This window comes from Cervus elaphus, chromosome 23 (genome assembly GCF_910594005.1).
Source record: "Cervus elaphus chromosome 23, mCerEla1.1, whole genome shotgun sequence".
Taxonomy (NCBI): Eukaryota; Metazoa; Chordata; class Mammalia; order Artiodactyla; family Cervidae; genus Cervus; species Cervus elaphus.
Window position 1 is genome coordinate 57,743,511 of NC_057837.1, and position 24,472 is coordinate 57,767,982.

The window sequence follows — 24,472 nt, forward strand, 5'->3', positions numbered from 1 at the left end:
GGAACTTCTTTGAAAATTAAAATTTTGGTTTCCTCTCTGGTAGTACAACAAGGTTCAGCATCTAGAGTCTGACTGAATTCAAATTCTGACTCTGTCACTCTCTAGCTGTGTGACCTTTGGCAACTTTCTTAGCGTCACTGAGCTTCAGTTCCCTTAACAAAACCAATATGGTATTGTCAGGGGTCAGCGAATTACTGCTCTACAGAGAGCTCTTAGCACAGTTCCTGGCTTACAGGAAGTAACCAATAAGGTTTAGTTATTATCTTATATTTTATGGCTTATGGCTTTTACTTCCATGTATATAATTTGTGTAGTTTATATAGTTAGTATAGTAGAATCATTAATATTTTCTAATAACAACTATTCTTTTGTGGAACTAATTGCTAGGTTCTCTAGTTCTCTGATAAATAGAGTTTCCTGAAGAAAGCCTAGATATTGTCTGTTACTTTTAAAACAGGAGTTCTTAACCCATTAAGTACACAATTGGGCCTTGGAGAATCTTTTGAAACCTGATCCTTATGAAAAGTTGTGTTTGAAAAGAGTGTGTGTGTCTGTGAACATCATCAGGTCCCAAAACTCTCTGCTTTAAACTCAGTGTCTTGAATCCCACTCCAGGCCGAGTCCGCAGTGCTCTGTAAACGCCTGTGGGACGCAGGCTGGCATGTTCCCCCTGGTCCCCAAAATGCATTGAAAAAAGCTCATGCAAAGCACCTGTGGTTGGGGGGCTGGTCCTCCCCATCAGGGATCCTGCAGAGAAATGATAGTTGTTGATGGTGTCACACACATTATTTCTGCAAACCTGTAATTCTTTAATAGAGTGCTCAGGGTCACTGTTACACAGGGTGAATTTTTAATAGGCTCTAATTACTAGCCTAAAAGAATTAGTTCATAAAAAAATGTGATTAATGTTTCAAAGAGGGACTTCCCTGGTGGACCAGTGGTTAATACTTTGCCTGCCAACGCAGGTTGTGTGAGTTCGATCCCTGGTCAAGGGAGCTAAGATCCCCCATACCTCCCCGTCAAAAAAACCAAAGCATAAAACAGAAACAGTACTATAACAAATTAAAGACTTTAGAAATGGTCCACATATAAAAATCTTCAAGAAAAATAAATGTTTCAAAGAACAGTAAGCGCCTAGGCACAAACTTCTCATCTCTAGTTCTCCAGTCTGATCAGTTATTGCCTAAATTAACCATGGTTTCTCTGTCTGCCAGGGAGGAATCCCCTGCTTTTCTGCCCCAATCGTGCTTCTTGCTCAGCTGCTGCAGTGCTGGGGAAGGGAAGGAAGCCTTTCCACCCCTGAAGCGTGGGTTCATAGAGGTTGGTGTCCAGGCTCAAGGCTGGACCCTGAGGGGCCAGATCTCGCTGTCTTGACACATGTGAACTCACTTGTTCCAGCATCCAGACAGGGCCAGGGTAGGGTGTAGCACCCACCCCGCATACTAGAACATGGGAATGTAGACAGGCTGTCACTCTGGTCACACTGCCAGTGCATGGTAGTTGGCGGATTCATTCCAATCCAGGGACGTTTGGTTCAAGAGCCCCTGAGCTCAGCCACCCTGCTACATTGGAGGGAGGGGGTACCTGCCCTCAGCTGGGGGGACAGGGGGGAGTAGGCTTGAAGAGGAAGAGTCAGCATGACAGTGGGCTTCTCCTGGAGAAGGGCATGGCAACCCACTCCCACTCCAGTATTCTTGCCTGGAGAATCCCCATGGACAGAGGAACCTGGCAGGCTACAGTGTATGGGGTCGCAAAGAGTCAGACACGACTGAACAACTGAGCATGCACGCATAGGCTCCTTTTTGACCAGAGTGAGCTGGAGGCACCGTTGACATTCATGTTGGGGGGGTCAGGTTGGGGGCTGCCAGGCCAGGGCTTGCTTGATTGGGATCGATGTCATGGGCTGGGAAGTTGCGTGGTGGGACTTTCAGACTGAGAGAAGATATGGTGCTATGGACCTGCTGTCAGATTCTTGCTTAGGTGTCAAACTTCTTTCTCTTTTGACTGTTTTAAACCATCATGTTTGCATAGAGCTCCTTGACTGGTTTTCATAGGGGCGAGTGCTTTGTGAATGAACATCCTCCGTGTCCCAGATGGGGGGGACCCTCCCCCACGGTGGTGAGAGGTGACTTGACATCAGACTCACAGCCCAGAGGGGAGGTGTCCAACCCTGCTCCATGGCTCTGGTCTCATCACCTTCTTCTGGGTTAGACACCTGCCCATGTCATCTCCCACGACTTGTCAGCAGCTTCAGCTGGAAAGACCCATGAGAGCAGAAGGCATGAGAGTGGCCACATCTTATCCCGGTGTGACCTGTCCAGTCATGCAAACTTACGGTGTGGTCCCCTTATTCCCCTCCAGATGGATTTGAGGACTATGACCCTGACTGCAATGGCATGAGGGTGACAGCCTTCTTGGACATCCAGGCCAGGACAACCTGTCTCCCCTCGCTCATCTGCAAAAGTATGCTTTTTCAGCAGTCACATCTTCAATTGGTAAGCTGCGCCCGGCCTCCGCGCCATTAGGGGGCCACTGGCGGCCACGTGTCTGTCTGTGACAGCCTCGTGGGAGCATGTGGAGGAGGAGGGCTACAGGCTGTTCCCTGGATGCTGGGACTCTTGTTAATAGGCTTTCCCATTAGTCTTGTCACTGTTTTGCTGACGACCTGGTAAGCCAGGAAAGGAGATGGTGATGAAATGTAATGGGGTTTAAACAATCAGGAAGGGGGAAGCATCGGTGGGCGTGCCGCTCACCTGCCTCGTGTCCTGACGGCACCAGGCTTCTGGGACCCTTGTGCTGCTTGTCCTGCACGTTCTGCTGTCACTCCTCACGGTGCTGGCAGGACCCTCCCCCAGGCCCAGCCCATGCCTCTTCCCTGCAGCAGCTGACCCTGACTGTTGTATCAGAAAGCTGAGACATGGCCTGTCAGTTCACTGTCCGCCCAAACCTGCGTCTGCCAGCACTGCCCCCCCCTCAGAGAGGAGGGTGTGCTCAGGTTCCTGGCATCAACTCTGTCTCCCGGCTCCTGTCTCCTCCTTCTCACCCTTCCACCAGCCCTTTCCTTCCACTTCTCTCACTCGGAACAGTCCTCTGGGCCCACCTGGGCCTCCCGCATCTTCCCTGAAGGACAGGTTCAGTCAAGGCTGGTTCCTACTCTGTTCACTGAGTGTCTTTTCTAACTTCCGCTACTCTTTAAAAAATTATATTCTCTGCTTTTACATCTATTAAATGATAGACGGCTCGCAGCAATTGCCACAATTATTATCCCAATTTTACAGATGGGAAAATGAGGGTACTCTGAGCTGAGTCTTTGATGAGCCACTCTTCATTGAAATGTGGTCCACGATTCAACAGCTTTTTCTTTTAGCGTTGCTGCTCTTCACATCCCGTGTAAGGTACTAGTGTATTTTCTCACCCTGTCTTCCTGAAAGTTGATCGTTTCCCTTTCACCACGGATCCACCGTCCACCTTTAGTTGCTCTTCTTGTTCCTGTCTGATGTGAGGAGGGAGCCAAGTTTCATTTCCCCCTACAGTCTCTGGTTAACCCAGTGCCCTTTATGGAAAGCGCTTTGCTCACTGAGCCCTGCTGCTTGCCCTCTTTGCTTTCTGTCCGGTGTCCCTTTCTGGACTCCCTCGTCAGTTGCATTGGGCTGTTTATCTATGGTCACACCAGGAGCACGCTGTCTTCATCACTGCAGCTTTGTCATCCCAGTCTTGGCATCAGGCACAGGAAGTCCTTCCATTTTGTTCCTCAAGATTGTCCTGTCTGCTCTTGGCCCTTTGCATTTCCAAATGTATCTTAGTACCAGTTTGTCAATTTTAGAAAACAAAACATCTGCTGCAATTTTCATCTCATTGCATTGCATCTGTAAATCAATATGTAGAGAATTAACATCTTTACTGGAGAAGGCAATGGCAACCCACTCCAGTACTCTTGCCTGGAAAATCCCATGGATGGAGGACTGGCTGCAGTCCATGGGGTCACTAAGAGTCGGACATGACTGAGCGACTTCACTTTCACTTTTTACTTTCATGTGCTGGAGAAGGAAATGGCAACCCACTCCAGTGTTCTTGTCTGGAGAATCCCAGGGACGGGGGAGCCTGGTGGGCTGCCGTCTATGGGGTTGCACAGAGCCGGACACGACTGAAGCGACTTAGCAGCAGCGGCAGCAACATCTTTACCATACTTAGTTTTCTATTCCTTCCATTTCTTAAGATTTTCTTCAATTTCTCTCTGTGTATATACATGTGTATACACATATGTATAACACTATACATAAATAACTATAAAACTATAATACCTAGTTTTCTGTTGTAGAGATCTTTCATATCTTGTTTGATTTAGTTCTAGGTGTTTGATCTTTTATGCTAATGTAAATTATATCACTTCTTAGAAGTTATAATTGTTGCTGACCTGTGAAAGTGGAGTTGCTTTTTATATTTTGATTTTGTCTCCATTGCTTATGCTAAGTTCACTTATTAACTTTAAGAACTTCTCTGTGGATTTGCTGGGTTTTTTACATATTACAGTGATGTTTGTGAAAATGATGGTTTTATTTCTTCCTTTCCTATCTTTCCTTTATTCTTTCCTTTCCTGTCCTTTATTTCTTTATTAGCTGCCTCTCATCAGCTTAAGAAAATTTGTATTTCTGATTTGTGTCTCTTTATATTCCTGTTTTTCCAGGAGATTACTTTTAAAGTTTTAAAGATAGCCTCACACTTTTAGGAAAGTTTCACGAACAGTGGAAAGAATTCTTGTGTAACTTTTACCTAGATGTGTCAGCTGTTAACACTTGGCCACATTTGATTCATATCTCTATCTTTCCTTTCTGTTTCTCAGCTATATAAAAATAAGTTGCACACTTTGTGTTGCTTCTCCTTTAAATCCTCAGTGTGCATTTTTCTAACAAGGACATTTGTCACTCACTTACATAATCCCAGTACAGTTATCAAAATTAGAAAATTTAAGTTTGATATAGTACTGTCATTCAGTGAATGGACAAAGGAGTTTTTCGTGTATTCTAGACTTCAACCCTCTCTCAGCTGTGTATGGTAAACACCCTCTCTCATTCTGTGACTTGTGTTTTAACTTTCGTTATGGTGTTCTTTTGGTGACCAAAAGTTATTCATTTTAATGTAGTTAAATGTATCGTTTTCTTTTATCCTTAATGCACTTTGAAGTGTCCTTAAAATGTCTTCCTCTACCCTAAGATCATAAGCATATTCTTTCATATTGCTTTAAAGTCTCTAGTTTTTTTTTTTTTTCTTTCACATTTAGGTCTGAAAATGTGAAAGAGCCTCATCTTAACTGTCACAATTTATTGTTGTTGTTCAGTCGCTGAGTCGTATCTGACTCTTTTTGTGACCCCATGGGCTATAGCTCTCCAGGCTTCTCTGTCCTTCGCTGTCTCCCAGAGTTTGCTCAGACTCATGTCCTTTGAGTTGGTGATGCCATCCAACCATCTCAGCCTCTGTTGTCCCCTTCTCTTAAATCTTTCCCATCGTCAGGGTCTTTTCCAATGAGTCGGCTCTTTGCATCGGGTGGCCAAAGTATTGGAGCTTCAGCTTCAGCATCAGTTCTTCCAGTGAATATTCAGAGTTGATTTCCTTTAGGATTGACTGGTTTGATCTTGCTGTCCAAGGGACTCTCAAGAGTCTTCTCCAGCACCACAATTCAAAAGCATCTATTGTTCTGTGACTTATTTTCGGTCCACCTCTCACATCCATACATGACTACTGGAAAAACCATAGCTTTGACTATACACTTTTGTCAGCAAAGTGATATCTCTGCTTTTTAATACACTGTTTAGGTTTGTTATAACTTTCCTTCCAATGAGTAGTGTTTTTTAATTTTATGGCTGCAGTCACCGTCTGTGGTGATTCTGGAGCCCAAGAAAATAGTCTGTTACTGTTTATACTTTTCTCCCTTCTGTTTGCCATGAAGTGATAGTACCAGATACCATGATCTTAGTTTTTGAAAGTTGAATTTTAAGCCAGCTTTTTCACTCTCCTCTTTCACGCTCCTCAAGAAGCTCTTTGGTTCGTCTTCACTTGTCACAATACCACTTTACACGTCCTCTCCCCAGTGCCACCATTATGATTGGGTGTCTGTTCATGACTGTCTGGACTGTCTCCTTTCCCAGTGGTCCATTTGTCTCCCCTGCAACCAGAACCACAGCATCTTGATTACTATAGATTTGTGGTAAGTCTTTATATTTGATAGAGAAAGAATTCTCACCTTGTCTTTCTTCTTTGACATGACTTGTTAATCTTGGTCCTTTGCATTTCCATATAAATTCCAAAATCAGCTCATCAGTTTCTAATAGAGCAAAACAAAAATAACACCTATTAGACTTTTGATTGGATTCACATTGAATCTTTATGTCGATTTGGTGAGAATTGCCCTCAGTACAGTACAATACCTAGACTTCCAATCCATAAACATGGTATATCTTTCCATTTACTTAGGTTTCCTTTAATGTCCCAGTAAAATTTTGATCATTTTTCTGTACAACTTTTATGTTCTTTTGCTAGTGTGGTGGTGGTTTAGTCACTAAGCAGTGTCTGACTCTTGGGATCCCATGTATGGGAGCCCACCAGGCTCCTCTGTCCATGGAATTTTTCAGTATATTTTAAGGCAAATCTAAGATAATATATAATTTTATCCAATTAAAGACATAAATATAACGGCAGTATCATTATCACACTCCACAAAATTAACAATAATGCATCCCAATTTCCCCTGACTGTCTCAGAATGCCTTTTTATGGTTGGTTGATTTGAATCCTGATCCAAATAAAGTCCACACATTTCATTACGTAGATGTTGTCTCTCAAGTCTTTTTTTTGTTGTTGTTTATAGTTTTTTTTCCTTTTGATATTAAATCTCTTTTACTCTTTCATTGATTCTCCCTCTCATCTTCCCCCTACATCACTTGTTTGTTGAAGGGATCATTAGTCTTGCAGAATTTTTCACATTCTGGATTTGTGATCATTATTCTCATGGTGTAATTTAATGTGTTCCTTTGTTCTCTGTATTTTCTGTAAACTGAAAACTAAACCTGGAGACTTGATTAGATTCTACTTCAATTTTTTGTTTTTTTAAACAATACTTCATATGGTTTTTTGTGTACTTAATTACAAAACATCGGGAGACGGGGTCTGATTGTCCTACTCTCAGAGCTGTTACTATTAAGCAGTGGGCGCAGGTGTTTGATTCTTTCATTACAAAATTCCCCACCAGCCTTTCTTCTAATGATTTTAGTGGTCACAAATAATCATTGCTTAGATCTGTTATTTCATTGTCTGTTGGGAAATGGTAATTTTCTTTCTATTGTCTACGAAATCTGTAGTATAGCCCCATTTTCCACCCTGTTGTTGGCTCTTGTTCTCTTTTTTTCCCCAGATAATTCTTTCCAGAGGATCATCCATTTTATTAGTTGTTTTGGAGAATCAACTTTTGCCTTTGAATTTCTCTGTTGTATGTTCGTTTTCTAGTTTTCTAATTTTTGCTCTAATCTGTATATTTTCTTCCTTGGAGTTTTTTTTTTTTTTTTGGATGGGGATTTAATTGCCCTTCTTTTTCTTACTTCATCTGAGGGATACTTAACATTTTGCTTTTATGGTCTTTCTTTTATAGTATTTGCATTTTACATTAAGTACTGTATTAAGTATTATGAATGCTTAAGTACTGTATTAATTGTGTCCTCAAGTTCTTATAAGTAATATTTTCATTCCCTTTCAGTATAAAGTATTTTTAACATCCATAATGATTTCTCCTTTGACCAGTGAGTTATTTAGAAATATGTTGATTCATTTTGAAATATTTGAGAATTTTTCAGGCATCTTTTTGTTACTTGATTCTGAGTGTAAGTCTTTTGTGGTCAGAGAACAAACCTCATGTGATTTCTCTTCTTTAAAACTGTTGAGACTTGTTTTATGGTTCAGTGTGTACTCTTACTTGTTGAATGCTTCACATGCGCTTGGAAAGAATGTGCAGTATTTTTGGGTAGAGTTATCCTATCAACGTGAACTGGGAAAGTTTGTTGAAAACATTATTCAGGTCTTACATATCCTTATCTATTTTGGTTTTCTCATCCTGTCAGTTACTGAGAGGGATGTTGGGATCTGTGACTTCCCGACGTTTCCTAAATGAGCGTATGTGTATGTGAGTGTTTTTGTGTATACATGTCGTACATCTGGAGAATCCCATGGACAGAGGAGCCTGGTAGGCTACAGTCCATGGGGTCACAAAGAGTTGGACAAGACTGAGTGACTAACACATACATACACAGACACACACACATTGCACACTGATGTATAAACATTTTTTTAAGAAATGGGTTCATACTATATGTAAAATTATTTTTCTTGCTTTTTTCTTTTTATATATCATGGGCAGCTTTCTAACTCAGTGCTTTTCTATAGGTACCTTTAATAATGATTGTATAGTATGCCAGTGTATAGCTCCATCCTAATTTATTTTAGCTTCCCTCTTCTGATAGGCACTTTGATTGCAATTCTTTGCTTATATAATACTGATTGAAGGCTGACTTGCTAGAGCGCTCAGCGTGAGCCAAGTGCCAAACTGAGCTTCATGGACACAATCTCAAGATTTCACTTAAGCTTCCTTACACTTTTCTGAGGCACACAACTGTCCTGTGTTCTTTCGGGTCATCAGCACAACTAGCAGTGAGAAGTCTCGAGGCTTATGCTCATCCACTGTGACCTCTCTAGGTCATTGCAACATCAAGCAGCCAGGTTCTCCAAAGTACTGGCGGCAGAGCACCCGTCTGTTTGTGTCCTTACCCCCTCACATTCTGTCTTCACCGCAGGGTCTGTGTCCCTGCTTTGGTGCCCTCTCTTACCGCCTTCCTGGCTCCCCTGAAGAGGGCAGGGCTCCTGGGACCACTTGAGGCTGGATGCACTGCTGTGTATCCATTCTGTGGCCCTACAAGCAGATTGGTGATCTTAGCCACTTAATTTCCCAGGGGAGGCGGCCATCAGTGTGGTCCAGTGGAATGTAATCAGGGGCTTGACTGTCTGTTTCGGCTTCACCAAAAGTCCCAGCTGCCAGATCTTGGCCTTGCATCCTGGGGTAGGGGGTTGTGGGGGTGCTGTACACCTCTCTCTGGACAGGCCTAGTCGGGTGAAATTTCCTCCCGGACTGCCTCTTTGCATTCCACATTTCCATCACCTTTTTCTGAATATCCTGGTGGTTTTTTGACTTCCGCTGTTCTCCAGTGCATGGCCGGAAATGAAGCAGAGACAAGTATTATTTCTAGGCTGTCAGGGACCCAGAGGAGCAGGCAGAGACTCCTTTCCGTTTGCTCAAAGACACCTCTCAGGGAGTCCAGGCCCTCCTCTCAGTCATTCCATGGCCTCCAGACCACCATTAGCCACCGCTGATTGCATTGACTTCTCTCATCAGTGTCTTTGTTTAAAATGCCTTTATCAAGGCATACTTTTTTTCTTTTAACCTTTGTAGAATAAATTGTCCTTTATTCTGTGAATGCCTCTGGTAAGAATTTTCTTTCTTTCTTTCTTTTTAAAATTTTTTTCATTTATTTATATTAGTTGGAGGCTAATTACAGTATTGTAGTGGTTTTTGCCATACATTGATATGAATCAGCCATGGATTTACATGTGTTCCCCATCCTGAACCCCCCTCCCACCTCCCTCCCCATCCCATCCCTCTGGGTCATCCTAGTGCACCAGCCCTGAGCACTTGTCTCATGCATCAAACCTGGACTGGCGATCTGTTTCACAATTGATAATATACATGTTTCAATGCTATTCTCTCAGATCATCCCACCCTCGCCTTCTCCCACAGAGTCCAAAAGTCTGTTCTGTATATCTGTGCCTCTTTTTCTGTCTTGCATATTTTTCATGCAATAGAACCCGCTCACTTAAAGCATCCCCTGCAGTGAGTTTGGGGTAAACGTGTGCACTCACGTCGTGTGCACCCATGGTCAAGGGTGAATATTTCCATCCTCCCTGTGTCCTTGTTTGTTCCTGCTATCCATCTCCCCTGTCTCACCACCGCTGACCCAAGCAACCACTGATCTGATTTTTGATGCCAAGGTTTTGCCTTTTTAAGAATTTCCTGTAAATGGAATCATGTGGTATGTAGTCTTCTCTGTCTGGCTTCTTTCACTTAGCAGAATGCATTGGAGATTCCTTCTTGTTGTCCCCAGTAGTTCTCTCCTTTTTGTTGCTGAGTTGTTGTGTTCCATCGAATGGATATTCTGTGTTTTGACAGACATGGAGATATTTTCATTCTGTGACTGTTGTGAATGCTGCTAATGTGAACACTGACGCACAAGTCTTTGTGTGGACATATGTTTTCATTTCATTTGCGTAAATACCTAAGAGGGAATCTCTGTGTTGAATGATAAGTGTGTAGTTAACTTTTTGAGAAACTGCCAGATTGTTTTCTGAATAACCTGCGCTATTTTGCATTCCCACAAAGTCTGAGTTTCTGTGGTCCCTATCTTTGCCCAGCACTAGGTATTATTATTATAATTTTAGTTCTTCTTGAGGGAGTAGTGTTACCTCATTGCAGCTCTTTTTGGTCTTTGTGTTTTGTCTTTAAACCTTCTTGTGAAATAAGTTTAGATTCATAGGATTGTTGTAAATGTCATAGACAGCCAGCATCCTTTAACGCAGTGGTTCTCAAACCAGGGTGGGATTTTGCCCCCGATAGGCATTTGACAATATCTAGATGCTGATGCTGGGAAAGATTGAGGGCAGGAGGAGAAGGGGACAACAGAGGATGAGATGGTTGGATGGCATCACCAACTCAATGGACATGGGTTTGAGCAAACTCTGGGAGAAAGTGAAGGACAGGGAAGCCTCGTGTGCTGCAGTTCATGGGGTTGCAGAGTCAGACATGACAGAGAGTGAACAACAGCAACAATAGCTGTTTTTGATTGTCACATCCTGGGGAGGGGCAGCCAGGGGGCAGTACTGACACTCAGGGGGAGGCCATTTGAGGTTGAGGTAGCCATCGGATGTCCCCTTGGACCTTTTCCTTCTGCATTTGCTGGTCACTTAATTCCCTCCCGCTGTCATGGGACTTCTTTTCCAAGTCTATCTAGGCCTGAAGAATCTGTTGAAGAAGGAGAAAAAGGTTTTCTTTTGTGCACATGAACAGTTTTAACCTCCCGAGACGGCCAGCCTGGAGGATATGGGTCCCCTTGCTAGAGGATGTGGACCCATGTTGAATGACCGCCTTCAGACATCCCTTGATGGGGTTTTCTCCCTCTAGATGGAGGTGCACCCTGATTGCATTACCTGCTCGGAACGCATGCTGGAGTGGACACACGTGTGGACCCTTTCTCGTAGCCACTGCCAGGTTATGGCCCGAGGGCTCCTTGCTATCTTCCTGGACTTCAGTAACAATGAAGAAGACTTCCTAACAGTAATGGGGATCATGGTCAGATTGTCAGAAGATGCAGGTTTGTACAGGGACTGGAGGCTTCTACTTTTACCTTGTGCTTTTCCAAGAAATGATGTATGAGCTTTGATAGCTAATTTAAAGTAAAACCTGTTTATTAATTGGGAAACTATACACAGCGCCTAACCATGAGTAGATTTTTGTCATGACGAATCACCTCTTAGTTGGCATCAGATTAGCCTTATTTTTAGAAAATTAGAATGACTAAGGACATGGAACAACAGACTGGTTCCAAATCAGGAAAGGAGTACGTCAAGGCTGTGTACTGTCACCCTGCTTATTTAACTTATATGCAGAGTACATCACACAAAATGCCAGGCTGGATGAAGCACAAACTGGAAGCAAGATTGCCCGGAGAAATATCAGTAACCTCAAATATGCAGATGACACCACCCTTATGGCAGAAAGTGAAGAAGAGCTAAAGAGCCTCTTGATGAAAGTGAAAGAGGAGAGTGAAAAAGTTGGCTTAAAATTTAATATTCAGAAAACTAAGATCATGGCATCCAGTCCCATCACTTCATGGCAAGTAGATGGGGAAACAGTGGAAACAGTGAGAGACTTTATTTTTTTTTGTGCTCCAAAATCACTGCAGATGGTGACTGCAGCCATGAAATTAAAAGATGCTTGCTCCTTGGAAGAAAAGCTATGACCAACCTAGACAGCATTTTAAAAAGCAGCGACATTACTTTGCCAACAAAGGTCCGTCTAGTCAAAGCTATCATTTTTCCAGTGGTCATGTATGGATGTGAGTGTTGGACTATAAAGAAAGCTGAGCACCGAAGAATTGATGCTTTTGAACTGTGGTGTTGGTGACGACTCTTGAGAGTCCCTTGGACTGCAAGGAGATCCAACCAGTCCATCCTAAGGGAAATCAGTCCTGAATATTCATTGGAAGGACTGATGCTGAAGCTGAAACTCCAATACTTTGGCCACCTGATGGGAAGAGCTGACTCATTTGAAAAGACCCTGATGCTGGGAAAGATTGAAGGCGGGAGGAGAAGGGGATGACAAAGGATGAGATGGTTGGATGGCATCATCGGCTCGATGGACATGAGTTTGAGTAAGCTCTGGGAGTCGGTGATGGACAGGGAGGCCTGGCGTGCTGCCTACCTGGGGTCTCAGAGAGTCAGACATGACTGAGCGACTGAACTGAACTGAACTGAAGGACTCTGAATGTTGTTTGTCCTGGCAGTTAGGACTTTTTGTATTTTGTGAGTTTTGCCAGAACTGTTTGCTAAGAAATACCAAGTCAAAAGAAGTCCTTTGGATTAGAACAATCCCAATCATTAATTTCCCTCACGATCTTTATAGGTTAATCTTGATTTTTCTTTCTCTTTGTACCTCTCCCTAATTGCTATCTTGGAAGAAAAGCACACTGCCTTATGGTAGACGCTAAGACATTGTTCATCTCCTCCCCCGCCCCCCACCCCCTGAAACACACAGAGTTGAGATTAGTAAAATGAGTGACTAGTGGAGTTGCTAGTATTGACGTCTGCTCTGTACCCGCCGCTTGTCCTCTGCATGTATAGTGACTGGTGAACAGCTTCAGAAAGTTTCCAAAATCTTAGGCTTGTTCTAGATTTTGATCATTTTACTAGAAAATAGAAAAAGCCTTTCATATTGCGCTCATATTAGTTTAAAATATTCATTTATTTTAATGTGACACAATGCTTTTAAAAAGGCCCAAGTGGATGTTTTGAGTCCTTAAATGGATTCTCTTTGTAAATGAGTCACCATTTACAGTGCTGAAGCAATTATACATTTGTGTTAAATTTAATGTGGTATATTGGAGCTAGAGCTGTGCTCTTTTGTTTAATGCTGTTGCCTCCGAAGTAATTGGGATGCGTGGATTGTGGGGGAGCACATTTATGAAAGGATTGTTTATAATGTATACATTCTGGCTAGAATTTAAATAAGCACAACCCATAGGTCTGGCATATATGCCATTAGTTGTAATGGGTTTTGGACGCTGGCCCGGCACGCAGACCTCCTGTTCCCACCTCGATTTATATATGGCTTGTTATAATAGAGTTGTCATTCTCTCTTCTTTTTATGTTTTTATATCACCCTATAGCTTATTAGCTTTTTAAGCTTGTCTGTAGCATAAACACTCTAAACGGGAAATGATTTTTAAACTGCATTTGTCTAATTTCCTTGATGAAGTATTTTAGTAAGAAAAGCTTGGAAACTATCAGTATATACTGTATAAGATGCTTGGCTTATTCTTATATAATTCTTTTGCTCATTTTTTTTTTTTTTAATTGCTGCAGAGCCCACAGTGCGGACTGAGCTGATGGAGCAGATTCCTCCTCTTGCCATTTTTCTACAAGAAAACAGATCAGATTTTCCAGTGGTGCTCTCTGAATGCCTCATACCCGTCATGGTGAGGTACCTCACAGATACAGACAATCAGGTGTGAAAAATTACAACCTGAAGGTCTCTGCAGCAAACTCTCTTTCGTCTTACTTTAGCTGATATTCATAATTCAGAAAACAGCCACTTAGGATTTAGTGACTCCAGAACAAAATGTCTGTTTTTGCCCAGTTTCTTTAATCACATAGGAAAGTAGAAGGCATGCATTCTTATTATCATGAGCTATTTCTCTCTCTTTTTTTGAGAACTTTATTATGGAAATTTTCAAACACATCCAGTAGTCCAAGAGGTATTAAAATGAATGTCCACGTACTGTCCACCCAGCTCCAACTGTCATTAACATTTGACCAATCTTTCTTCATTTTTCTTACCCAGATAAATGCAGTCCTCAGACATTTCAACTGTACATGCATTAGCATCACTCCCTAAGAAATACGGACACTTAAAAAACTCCTGTAATGACAGCACCATTATCCAAGTATAAAAATTTTCAGTGGTTCCTTAATAATGTCATCTAATATCTAGTCCTGCTCAGATTTTCCCAGTTTTCTCATACATCTGCTTTTTGCAAATATTCTGTTCAAATCGGAATACTCCAAAGTTTCATATACTACATTCGGTTGTTGTGTCTTTCAAATCTCCTTTAATCTGTAGTAGTTCTTCTTCCTCTGCTATTTATTTGTTTAGGATACTAGGTTATCAGTCCTATAGGGTTTCCTGCATTTGGGATCTGGCTGATTGCATTTCCAGTGCCATTTGAGATGTTCCTGTATTCCCAGTGTTCCCTCCAAATTGGTGAAGTCTAGAGGCTCAATCAGACTCAGCTTTTTGTATAGTATGGTGAGAACACTTTTTAGATGTTGCTGTGTTTTCTTGCTGCATCAAATCAGGAAGCACAAAGGCCATGTGGTCACTGGATTAGGTTCTGTCAGCCTTAGCTGTTTATGATAAAGTTCCTCACTGGCCTCTAAGCAGCCACTAGTGAGCCTTGCCCAGATCTAGGATTTTGTTAGAGGTTGCAAAATTGCGACGCTCTAATTCCATCATTCCTTCTTTTAATTTTTATTTTTATTGAAATCCAGTTGATTTACAATGTTGTGTTAGTTTCAGGTGTACGGCCAAGTGATTCAGTTATACGTGCATGCATATATATATATATATATATATATGCATGCACTATATATACTCTTTTTCAGATTCTTTTCCCCTATAGGTTATTGCAGAATGTTGCGTGCAGTTCCCTATGCCATATAGTAGGTCCTTGTTGGTTATCTATTTTATATATAGTACTGTGTATCTGTTACTATCATTCCTTCTTAATTTAATTGCTGAAATACTTCTGTAAAGACCTTCCCCCGAAGCTATTTGGTAACCCTGAAAAACTGTCTAGGGGAGACAAGTTAAATGCTTCACTCTCGCCCTTTATCTGCCAGTTTTTAGAAGAATTAGTTGGTGTTCTAATAACCTTCAAGGTTACCAATTAGGTTTTGAAAATTTATTTTAAGCATTATTATGAACTCCTGTATCTTAACATATTAGATATGTCTTAATCCACTGTAATTGTTATTCTTTTTGATAATCAAATTGTCCTAGTTTGACCAGTGGTGGAACCCTTCAAGGTGGCTCCTGAATCTTCTTAATGTGACCCAGTAGACTTTGCTACTAGCTCACTTCTACCTGGAATCAGCCTTTCTCCAAGGAACCCTAGTTCCTTTATGAGGGAAATGATAATACGAAGCCAGAACATGGATACCAGAGGTACTCACTGTTACAAGATTGGTCATGGCTTTTAGTGACAGAGCGATTTATTTTCTTAAAAAATAAAAATTCCTCATGAGTGTATATTGATATTTCCTACTCAAATTTAGGATTATAGGGCTTTTGTACATGTGTGCTAAGTCGCTTCAGTCATGTCTGACTCTTTGTGACCCCATGGACTGTAGCCTTCCAGGCTCCTCTGCCCATGGGATTTTCCAGGCAAGAATACTGGAGTGTGGTTCTATACCCTCCTCCAGGGGATCTTCTCGACCCAGAGATCGAACCTGGGTCTCCTCCATCTCCTGCATTGCAGTCAGAGTCTTTACCACTGAGCCACCGAGGAAGCCCTATAAGGGCTTTTACTTACTTGATTTTATATTTGTATCTTTTTATTTGATTTTTTTTTACACAGTATAAATCTGCCTTCTTAATGGTATTTAGGTGTGTATGGTGTATGTGTATCTAAAATAAAAATAGCAGCATTATTACTAACAGCCTGGTAGAATTACTGAGTATAGTTTACGATTTCTTTGCAGTTCTTTTTGCTTTCAGGCTCTTTCCTGCTGGAGATGTACAGGCATATTATTATCAATGTGCTTTAAAGTCACTTGCACTAACACTTCTTTTTGTGGTTAAGCTGCCATCTTGATACACAGTTAGGCTCATTTGTTTTCATTTATTTTTCATTTTTAGGGATTGCTTTAGCTTTTACATGTTGATTTAATTTAGATGTGTAATTATTTAAAATGTTTTTACATGCTTCTAAACTCAAAAGTGTAAAAGAAAGTACATTTAGAGAAATCTGATTTCCACTCCTGCCTCCCTCACCATCCTCTCTCTCTCTCCCCGCCACGGACGGCCATTTTTATTAGGTTTTGGTTTATCCTCGCCTTTAAAAATTACCCACACACAAATAGCTCGCAGCAAACACGTGTGCATCCTTGTACCCTGTGCTGCCTGGTTCCTTTCTCAGACGAGAGTAGAGTACTGTACCTGGCACTCTGCCCATGCCTTCCCTATTGTCGTGGGGTCCCCAAGGTTAGCCCCGGGTCGGGTGGGGAAGGCATCCCGATGCTTTCTCCGTCATCACAGTGCTCCACTGTGCTTTACCCTAGACCTGGCGCTGTGTCTGCCCTTTGACATATTAAAATTGTTGCAGCAAGTAACCTTGTGTCATTTCTATTTCTGTCAGTTTATTTGGGGGATGGATTTCCACAAAGGCTAAATGTATTTGTAATTTTTTACATGCCAAGTTTTTTTTTTTTTTTTTTTTTTGGTTACTGTCATCGCCAAGAAATTATGCATTTAAAAAAAATTGGTTTTATTCATTTTATTCTGGCTGCGCTGGGTATTCATTGTAGCCCATGGGCTTCTCTAGCTGTAGGGTGGTACTTAGTTGCCCTGAGGCATGTGGGATCTTAGTTCCTCAACCAGGGATCAAACCGTGTCCCCTGCACTGAAATGTGGATTCTTAACCACTGGACCACCAAGGAAGTCCCAAGAAATTCTGCAGTTTTGACTTGTATTTCTTCCCTTGATCCAAGCATTTTTAAAGAGCAAATACTCCCCTCTAACTATTAGACAATGTGCTAGGATTAGGCATAGTTTTTAAATAAGTAAAGAAGTCATCCTGCCTGTACTCTCCTAACATCAGTATTTTGATTATTTTTGCATTTTCTCCTCCAAGGGCTTACTTTTTTTTTTTATGCTCCTGCATGGGTCTAATCATAATGGGATGCGGTTTCCTCCATCCGTTCATTTGTTCCGACAGCTTCTGAGTGCCTATTATGCGCCAAGCCTGGCGCTGCGTGCTGGGGATGAAGAGATGAGCAGGACAGGTTTTCTACCCGAGGAAGCTCGTCTGCATGTCACAGACCTTATACGTCTTCATCATCTCCATATTTTTAATTTTGTTTTGAATGCTTAGCTTTCTTTCAGCTTTTTTCTTGTCCTGTAGATGCAGTGAGCCTCATAAAACGTGCAGTTTTATTTTTCTCTTGGTTTGTTTTTCCTTTGGATGCATTCTTAAAAATGAGGTTCTGCTGGGTTGGGGGGAATTTGACAGTCTCATTGACCTTTGTTCTGTGTCATGGTCACATATTTGACTCCAGAGCAGGGAGTCAGGGACTGTGGTGTGTTTCAGTTGTTGTTTTTTGTTTTTTTTTTTAAGATATTTATTTATTTTTGGCTGTGCTGGGCCTTCTCCAGTGCTGGTGAGTGGGGGCTGCTCTCTAGTTGCGGCGTACAGGCTTCTTGCTGCAGTGCCTTTTCTCTTGTTGCAGAACATGGACTCCAGAGGGCAGGATCAGTAGCACAGGCTTATTCACCCCATGACATGTGGGATCTTCCCGGACCAGGGATCGAACCGGTGTCCCTTGCATTGGCAGGTGGGTTCTTAACCACTGGACCACCAGGGAAGCCCAGGGACTGTGGTTTTGATCCAAGGCTGGAGTGTGATTCGTGACACTTAGCCCGTGTCTCCTGAGGAGTTGTGTTCACGGCTGTCAGCCTGTGCTGCTCACGTACCCCCACTGTCCTGGGTCACTGCCCCCGCCCCGCCCCACCCCAGGGGCCCCACAACTGCCTTCTCTGGAGATGCTGTCCACTCTCTCTCCGTGATTTCCCAGCACCCTGAGCTTGCCCGCCCTGGAGACCTCTGTCTCCCGACTCCGTCTAACCTTGCCTTCACTTCCTGTTGTTCCGCAGCGGCTCCCTCTCTCAACCCACCCACCCTTTCAGCCTGTCTCCACCATCACTCTCTGTTTTTTCCCTGTGGGCTCTGCTCCCACCCTTCCTCCTCTCTCCTCCCAGGTCTAGTCGGACCCAAGTCTCCTTTGTTTCTGTGACAAACACAGAACCCCGTGAGGACACCCCCTCTGCTCCCGCCTGTCATCTTTAAACACGGAAATGAGATGCAGTCACAACTTACTGAGTAGTCTTCAGCCTCCTTACAGCCCTGAAGCACAGCCCAGCCTCCTCCGTGGGCCGTCCGTCCCCAGCGCACTGAGGACACCGCAGGCAGCCAGTCCCTACCTTCCGCTCAGGCTGACCTCCCCGCTCCTTCCACACCCCTCTCTGCTCCCCACAGCAGATACTACTCCCCGCCGCCTGCCACAGCCACCCTGTGGGCAGGCCCGCAGGTCCCCCAGGAGGCAGAGATGCAGGTTTTGCTGCGTGCGGCAGGGGGCGTGCCGGCTCCCATCCGACCTCTGCATTTTGAGCCTGGCTGCGGTTCTCTGTTCCTCATCAGGTACTTTTCATGGCCACTGAACATGCAGTGACTCCTGTGAGGTATGAAATTCACAAAATTGGGCGTGATAGCAGTATTATCACCATGACTGCCGCGATTGCCAAGAGCTGCAATTTCTTGAGCTCTCACTGTGTGATGTACACGGTCTTCCTTCCTCCCCCTACCCACCCCAGGGAGATCGGCCTGCTGGGAGTTCATCCTCACTTTAGAGGTGAGGAGGCCAGGGTGCCTAAGTGTGCGCTCGTGTGTGTTGGGTGTCCAGGCTCCTGAGGCCCATCTGGTGGAGGACGACTCTGGGACTGCCCATTGTACTGGATATCCTAATAGTTTCTCTCCCATCCTAGGCTCCCTGGAACCTCCCCCTTCAGGGTGTCGTCTGGTCTTTTTCTTGTGGTTCTGGGTTTCCTCTGCTCCCCAGAGCCTGGGGAGGTCTTTGTGCATGTGGATACCTGGATGCTGCTTATCAGCAGGTCCCTGACCTTGCCCCTCCCAAGCCCAGTGACTGGCTCTCCCTAGACGTGCCCCGAACCACATGGAGCTCCAATGCTCCAGCGCCCAAACCTGTTCTCTTCACCTTCAGTCTTATCGCTCCTGTTTTCTCCATCTTGGGCAGAGAGCCTGAGTCATCTTTGGGTTTCTGGGACCACGTGCATGCAGGGGCACCTTCTCCTCTCTGTCCGCCACCCCGGAGTCCATCCTGGTCAGAGTTAGAAGCGTCACTGCCCAGGAGCCCCTCACCTGCTCTCAGCATCTAGAACCCTTGGGGTTTCTGCACTTTCACTGAGGCTGAGAGTATCTTGTCACGCCTCTGCTTATCCTCCCTGGACTCCCTGCCACACCTGAGTGACCACCACAAATCTCAGTGGGACCCTGGAAGCCTTGCCTATCTGACTTCCCTGGCCCTTCAGCCTTCACTCTGCCATCCAGCTGTTGCCCCCGTGCTGTTTTCTGGGACTTCTCCCTAGGGCTCATTTCTGCACGTGAGCGTGCTGTCCTCTCGCCTCTTCTTGCTTGGAGTATTAGTTTCCTGGGGCTGCCTGAGGACCGTGTTGCAAACTGGGTGGCTTAGAACAACAGAAGTTTATCCTCTCACAGTCCTAGAGGCCAGAGACCAAGATCCTGGTGTGGTCCAGGTCATGCCTGCTCCAGAGGCTCCAGGGGCTCCATTTCTGCCTCTTCCAGCCCCTGGCAGCCGCTGGCTTCCTTGGCTTGTGGCCGCGTCACTCCAGGCTTGGCCTCCATCTTCACACGGCCTCTCTCCTCTTGCATCTGTCTCCTCCCATCTTTCTCTTCTGGAAACACCTGTGGTACAGGTAGGGCCCACCCTGATGACCTTGGGTGACAGCAGGATCATCAGCTAAGTCACATCGACAAAGAGCCTTTCCCCGAAGGTCACCTTCAGAGATTCCAAGGTTTGATGGGGACAGAACTTTGGGGGACGTCACCCTTCACCCGGGCAGGCTTCTCAGTGCCTTTGACGTCTGGCTCTGCCGCTGCTTGGGGCCTCCCCCTGCCACCCTGGGCTGCCACCTCTGGCCTCTCAACTGCCATGTGGGACTGCGGCGGGTCGGGCACTTCTGCTTTGTGCTCTCTCCCGTCCCCACTCTTGGCACGTGCTAGACACTCCATAACTGTGTGACACCTCAGAGTGATTGAGGGCTTTCCCTGCCTGTAGTCAGATACTGAGTATTGTCATGGGCGCTGAGTAATACTGCTGGGGGTCCCCTTCCCGCCCCTACCCGCTCCCCCTGGCTTGTTGCAGCGGCTGCCTTGCTGACCTTCCTGCCCCAGCCTTTCATCGCCGCCACTGCTGAAATGATGTTTCTAAAACACTGTTTTCAGCCTGTCACCTGCTCAGAAACTTGGATGTTGCAGCCTCCAGGGCTTCAGTCTTCCAAGCTTGCATGCCCCCCCCCCCAACTTATAATCACCTGCGACTCTGCCTGGCACATTTCTGGGTCCTGTCGCTGTTTTCCTACTCTCTGTCACTGCGATGAGCTGCCTGTTTCATTACTTGCTCCACAAATTGGAGCTTCCTGTGCTTTCACATCTCCAAAAAATTCTCTTTCCAGCTCCTTAGGAGCCCTCTGAGCTCTGGTGTCTGCTCACTTGGTGCAGAGAACAAGGGGCAGGTAGCCCCCCCTCCCCAGCTTTCCCTTCTCTGGCCTGAGGAGCCTTTATGCTTGTGTCCCACCCCGAGCGGCAGATCCTCCTGGGCCACGCTTTACAGAGTGTCTGGGGACGGCGCTGCCTTTCCACCTCCATGCCTGCATGGTACCCACCCCCCTGCTCCGGTTCACTCTCTGGAGTGGGAAGACAGGCAGCAACGTGTCATCATACAGGGAAAATGCGTGTGTGCGTGTGTGTGTGTGTGTGCGCGCATGTAGAACTCTTGCAGAGGAGATGTGAAGGCGGAGTGGGGCCTGGTTAGGCCATTAGACTACAGCTGGGGAACCTGACGCACATGGGGAGGTGACGTGTGTCCTGAGCGCTGAGGAGCAGCAGGTGCCGTTGGCAGCCTAACCTAAGGCCTCAGGGAGGAAGGGGGACCGAAGGAGACCTGCGAGCCACAGGGGAGCAAGAAGGGGCCGGCTCGGCACTCGATTTAGGGAGTCTGGTCTTGATCCTGGAAGCACGTGGGCTCACACTGGGCTGCCCCTTTTCACCTCTTCCAGGTTAGAGTCAAGTCAGGAGGTGCTGTTGATGCTGCTGGAGCAAGAGCTCGTCTTTCAGCACGAGACTGAAAGCAAAGTGTGACCCGTGCTGCCGGCGCTGTTGGCCCCCCATGGTGATGATGCCTACAAAGCAGAAGGGGTGAATGTTAGTCTGAGTGGGAACAGCAGCCCCATGTCTCTGCCGACTGTCCCAGAACTTGGCGTGAGTGTGACTTAGAGTGTCCTGTGCAGACAGTGGTGACCAGCACTGTTCCCATAAACGAGGCAGCTGGCAATGCGGACTCGGTCAGAGAAAGGTCACAGTTTAGATCCAAGTGATTATCCTTAGACCCAGTTGTTTCATGAAGGCAAAACTTGGGACTCAGCATGATTCTGGCAGAGGTGAGGCAGCTGGCGAGGTGCTGAGGTTTCTAGGCAAATCCTTCAGCCACCTGGGATCATGGGCCCCTTTTCCCAAAGTGGGGACCCGAGGTGGTGTGGGAGATGCTTTTAGGTGATACTTGGACAATTTAAAAAAATGGAATAGACATGGGTGCCTGTTTTATAAAGTAAGATGAGACTGAACGTGGCATGTCAGCAAATAAGAAAGAGTCTCTCTGGAGAAGGCAGTGTCCTGTTCATCGCAGTCTGGGAAACACTATGATATCTGTGCTTTTACCAGTAAAGGTATACAATGAAAGGATGAGTACAAGCACTGAACGTCTTCTGCTTTTAGTAGCGAAGTTTGTGGTATCCTTGGGTTTGTAGGATTCTACACCCATTATGAAGTGATTATATAAGCAAGGACTTTCTCCTTGCTTCCAGAGCCCTTCTTCACACATGAGCTGCTGAGGAGGCAGCGCCGGCCTTCACTGGCCACCTTGGACCAAGAGCCCAGCGTGTCCCTGCACTTACCCTTCATGGCTCAGGGGAAGGTCATCCAAGGCCACTTGTGTTCTGTTCTGCTGCTGCCTCCCCGGGGACTCTGGCAGGTGGTGCTGCACAGTCCATCCCTTTGTGTGGGCATCACAGAACTAAGGGTGGTGCTAGAGATAGAAAACCCGCCTGCCAATGCAGGAGACTCAAGAGGTGCGGGTTCAATCCCTGTGTTGGGAAGATCCCCTGGAGGAAAGCATGGCAACCCACTCAAGTATTCTTGCCTGGAGCCCAGTGGGTTACAGTCCATAGGGTTGCAAAGAGTGGGACACGGCTGAAGTGACTTAGCATATACACACAGCACAGAAGTAAATAGCTCCAGGATTATTCCAGCATTTCGAGGGAAATGCACAGGGATTTAAAAAATCTTAAGCCTTAAGTATGAGTACAATAAGATATAGTTGTTTCCTTGGTTGCAAAAGAATGATATTCAAGAAAGGAATTCTAGTGTGGAAACATTACATACCATGGAGCTAAAAATTTGTAATACAGCATCAGAACATTTGATCATTATTCTTCGTTTATGTAAAAGTTGTTCCCAACTATGAGTTAAAGGTCCGGCTTTTTAAACTAATTTAATTTTTTGCATAATCCATATGTTTATAAGATGAATCAGGCTGAAGAATAATTGATTATTAAAATTCAAATTCTCCAGGGTTCTTTTATAAATTTCAAGTTTCCCTGTAAGAAATTAAATTTATTTTGCAAAGTAAACCTAGATAATATCATTTAGTTGGCATATCTGGCAGCTGAGTGGTGAACTTTGCCAACTAGATCTTCGTTTTCGTTTGAAAGTTGGCTAGGCGAGTTTCCAAGGCTACAACTGACAACCAAATACCTTATCCCTAAAGACTGATAATAGCATGACAAATAATTCTAAAGGCATTTTTGCATGATTTTTATTTTGTTTTGTTTCCAGCCACTCTGTTCTTGTCAGCAGTATTCTATTTTTTTTTTTTTTTGGTGAAAACATTTGGAAAATATAATGTCTTAAAAGCTCTCTTCACATGTCATTTGCAGAACAAATTAGTTCACATAAATTGTATTTTTCATTCAAAGTGGGTTGCCGATTTCATTACTTGAAATGTGCAGGCTCTTAAACGTGGCTGCAAAAAACAAAAATGATCTTGACCCGTGCCCAGGTGGAGGCATATCTGCATTTTAGAGGACTTCTGGAAGGCTGCCCCTTCTCTTCCCTTGGAGCCCCAACGGGAGCAGGACTTGGGATGCCTTGCCTGGCCTGTGTATGCTCGGGTCGGACTCAGAGGCTCCCTAGGGAGGCTCCCTCCCTAGATTCTTGGAGGCCAAGAATCTAGGAGCAGTCTCACTCCTTGGAACCGCAGAGCCCTGGAGCACAGAGGTGCTGTTCTCTTTTTAGCGAGGAAATAACAGTAGGATAGGAGTGGATTTCATTCTTCAAGGAACAGAGACCAAGTGTGTGATTGGCAGAGCTCCCTTGGGAAGACAGGTTCTCATTTAGCCAGTCCGAGTGACACCCTGAACACCGTGGCTATCGATGTGTATTTGTGAGGAGGTGATAGGAGAGAAAAGAAGCAAATTGCAATGTTCCGATTCTCTTGTGTTTTGGGCTTTCTTTGCAGCCACGTGGTGTGAATATTGCTTACATTCCTGTGTTCACAAACACATGCACTCTTGGAACAGTGCTGTTTTGAAGAAATTGCTTCTGCCCCGAGGCACCTGCACGCCTCCATAGACAAAAACGTGTGTCTATTCATTAGACTTTACATTCTCTCTGGAAGTTACAATCAGTCGATTCTGATGCCAGCAACCATAGTGTACACATGACTGGGGGTATCAGAGCTTGCCAACTGGACGCATCCTGGGCATTTTAAAGCTGATTTATGCAGTGCAGATTATGTGTGCTAGTGGTGGTTTCCTATGTCCTGGTTTCTCGCACAAACATGGTTTGTTTCGTGAAGTCTATCTAATATGCCAGGTGACATTAGTGACTCCTTCCTTCACACAGTCAGAAGGCTGGGTTCCTGTCTGTCTTGTATCATTTAGCAATCGAATCACAAATGTC

General features: G+C 44.7%; 1 protein-coding gene across 1 annotated transcript in view; it reads left to right on the forward strand.

The window, feature by feature from the left end:
- LOC122681018 (putative serine/threonine-protein phosphatase 4 regulatory subunit 1-like) overlaps nt 1-24,472 on the forward strand; it is a 64,765-nt gene that overhangs the window by 18,190 nt on the left and 22,103 nt on the right. Inside the window, exons 3-5 of the mRNA XM_043882702.1 lie at nt 2,362-2,495; nt 11,269-11,458; nt 13,728-13,870. Coding sequence (XP_043738637.1) covers nt 2,362-2,495; nt 11,269-11,458; nt 13,728-13,870 — 467 coding nt within the window. The remainder of the gene's footprint in view (nt 1-2,361; nt 2,496-11,268; nt 11,459-13,727; nt 13,871-24,472) is intronic.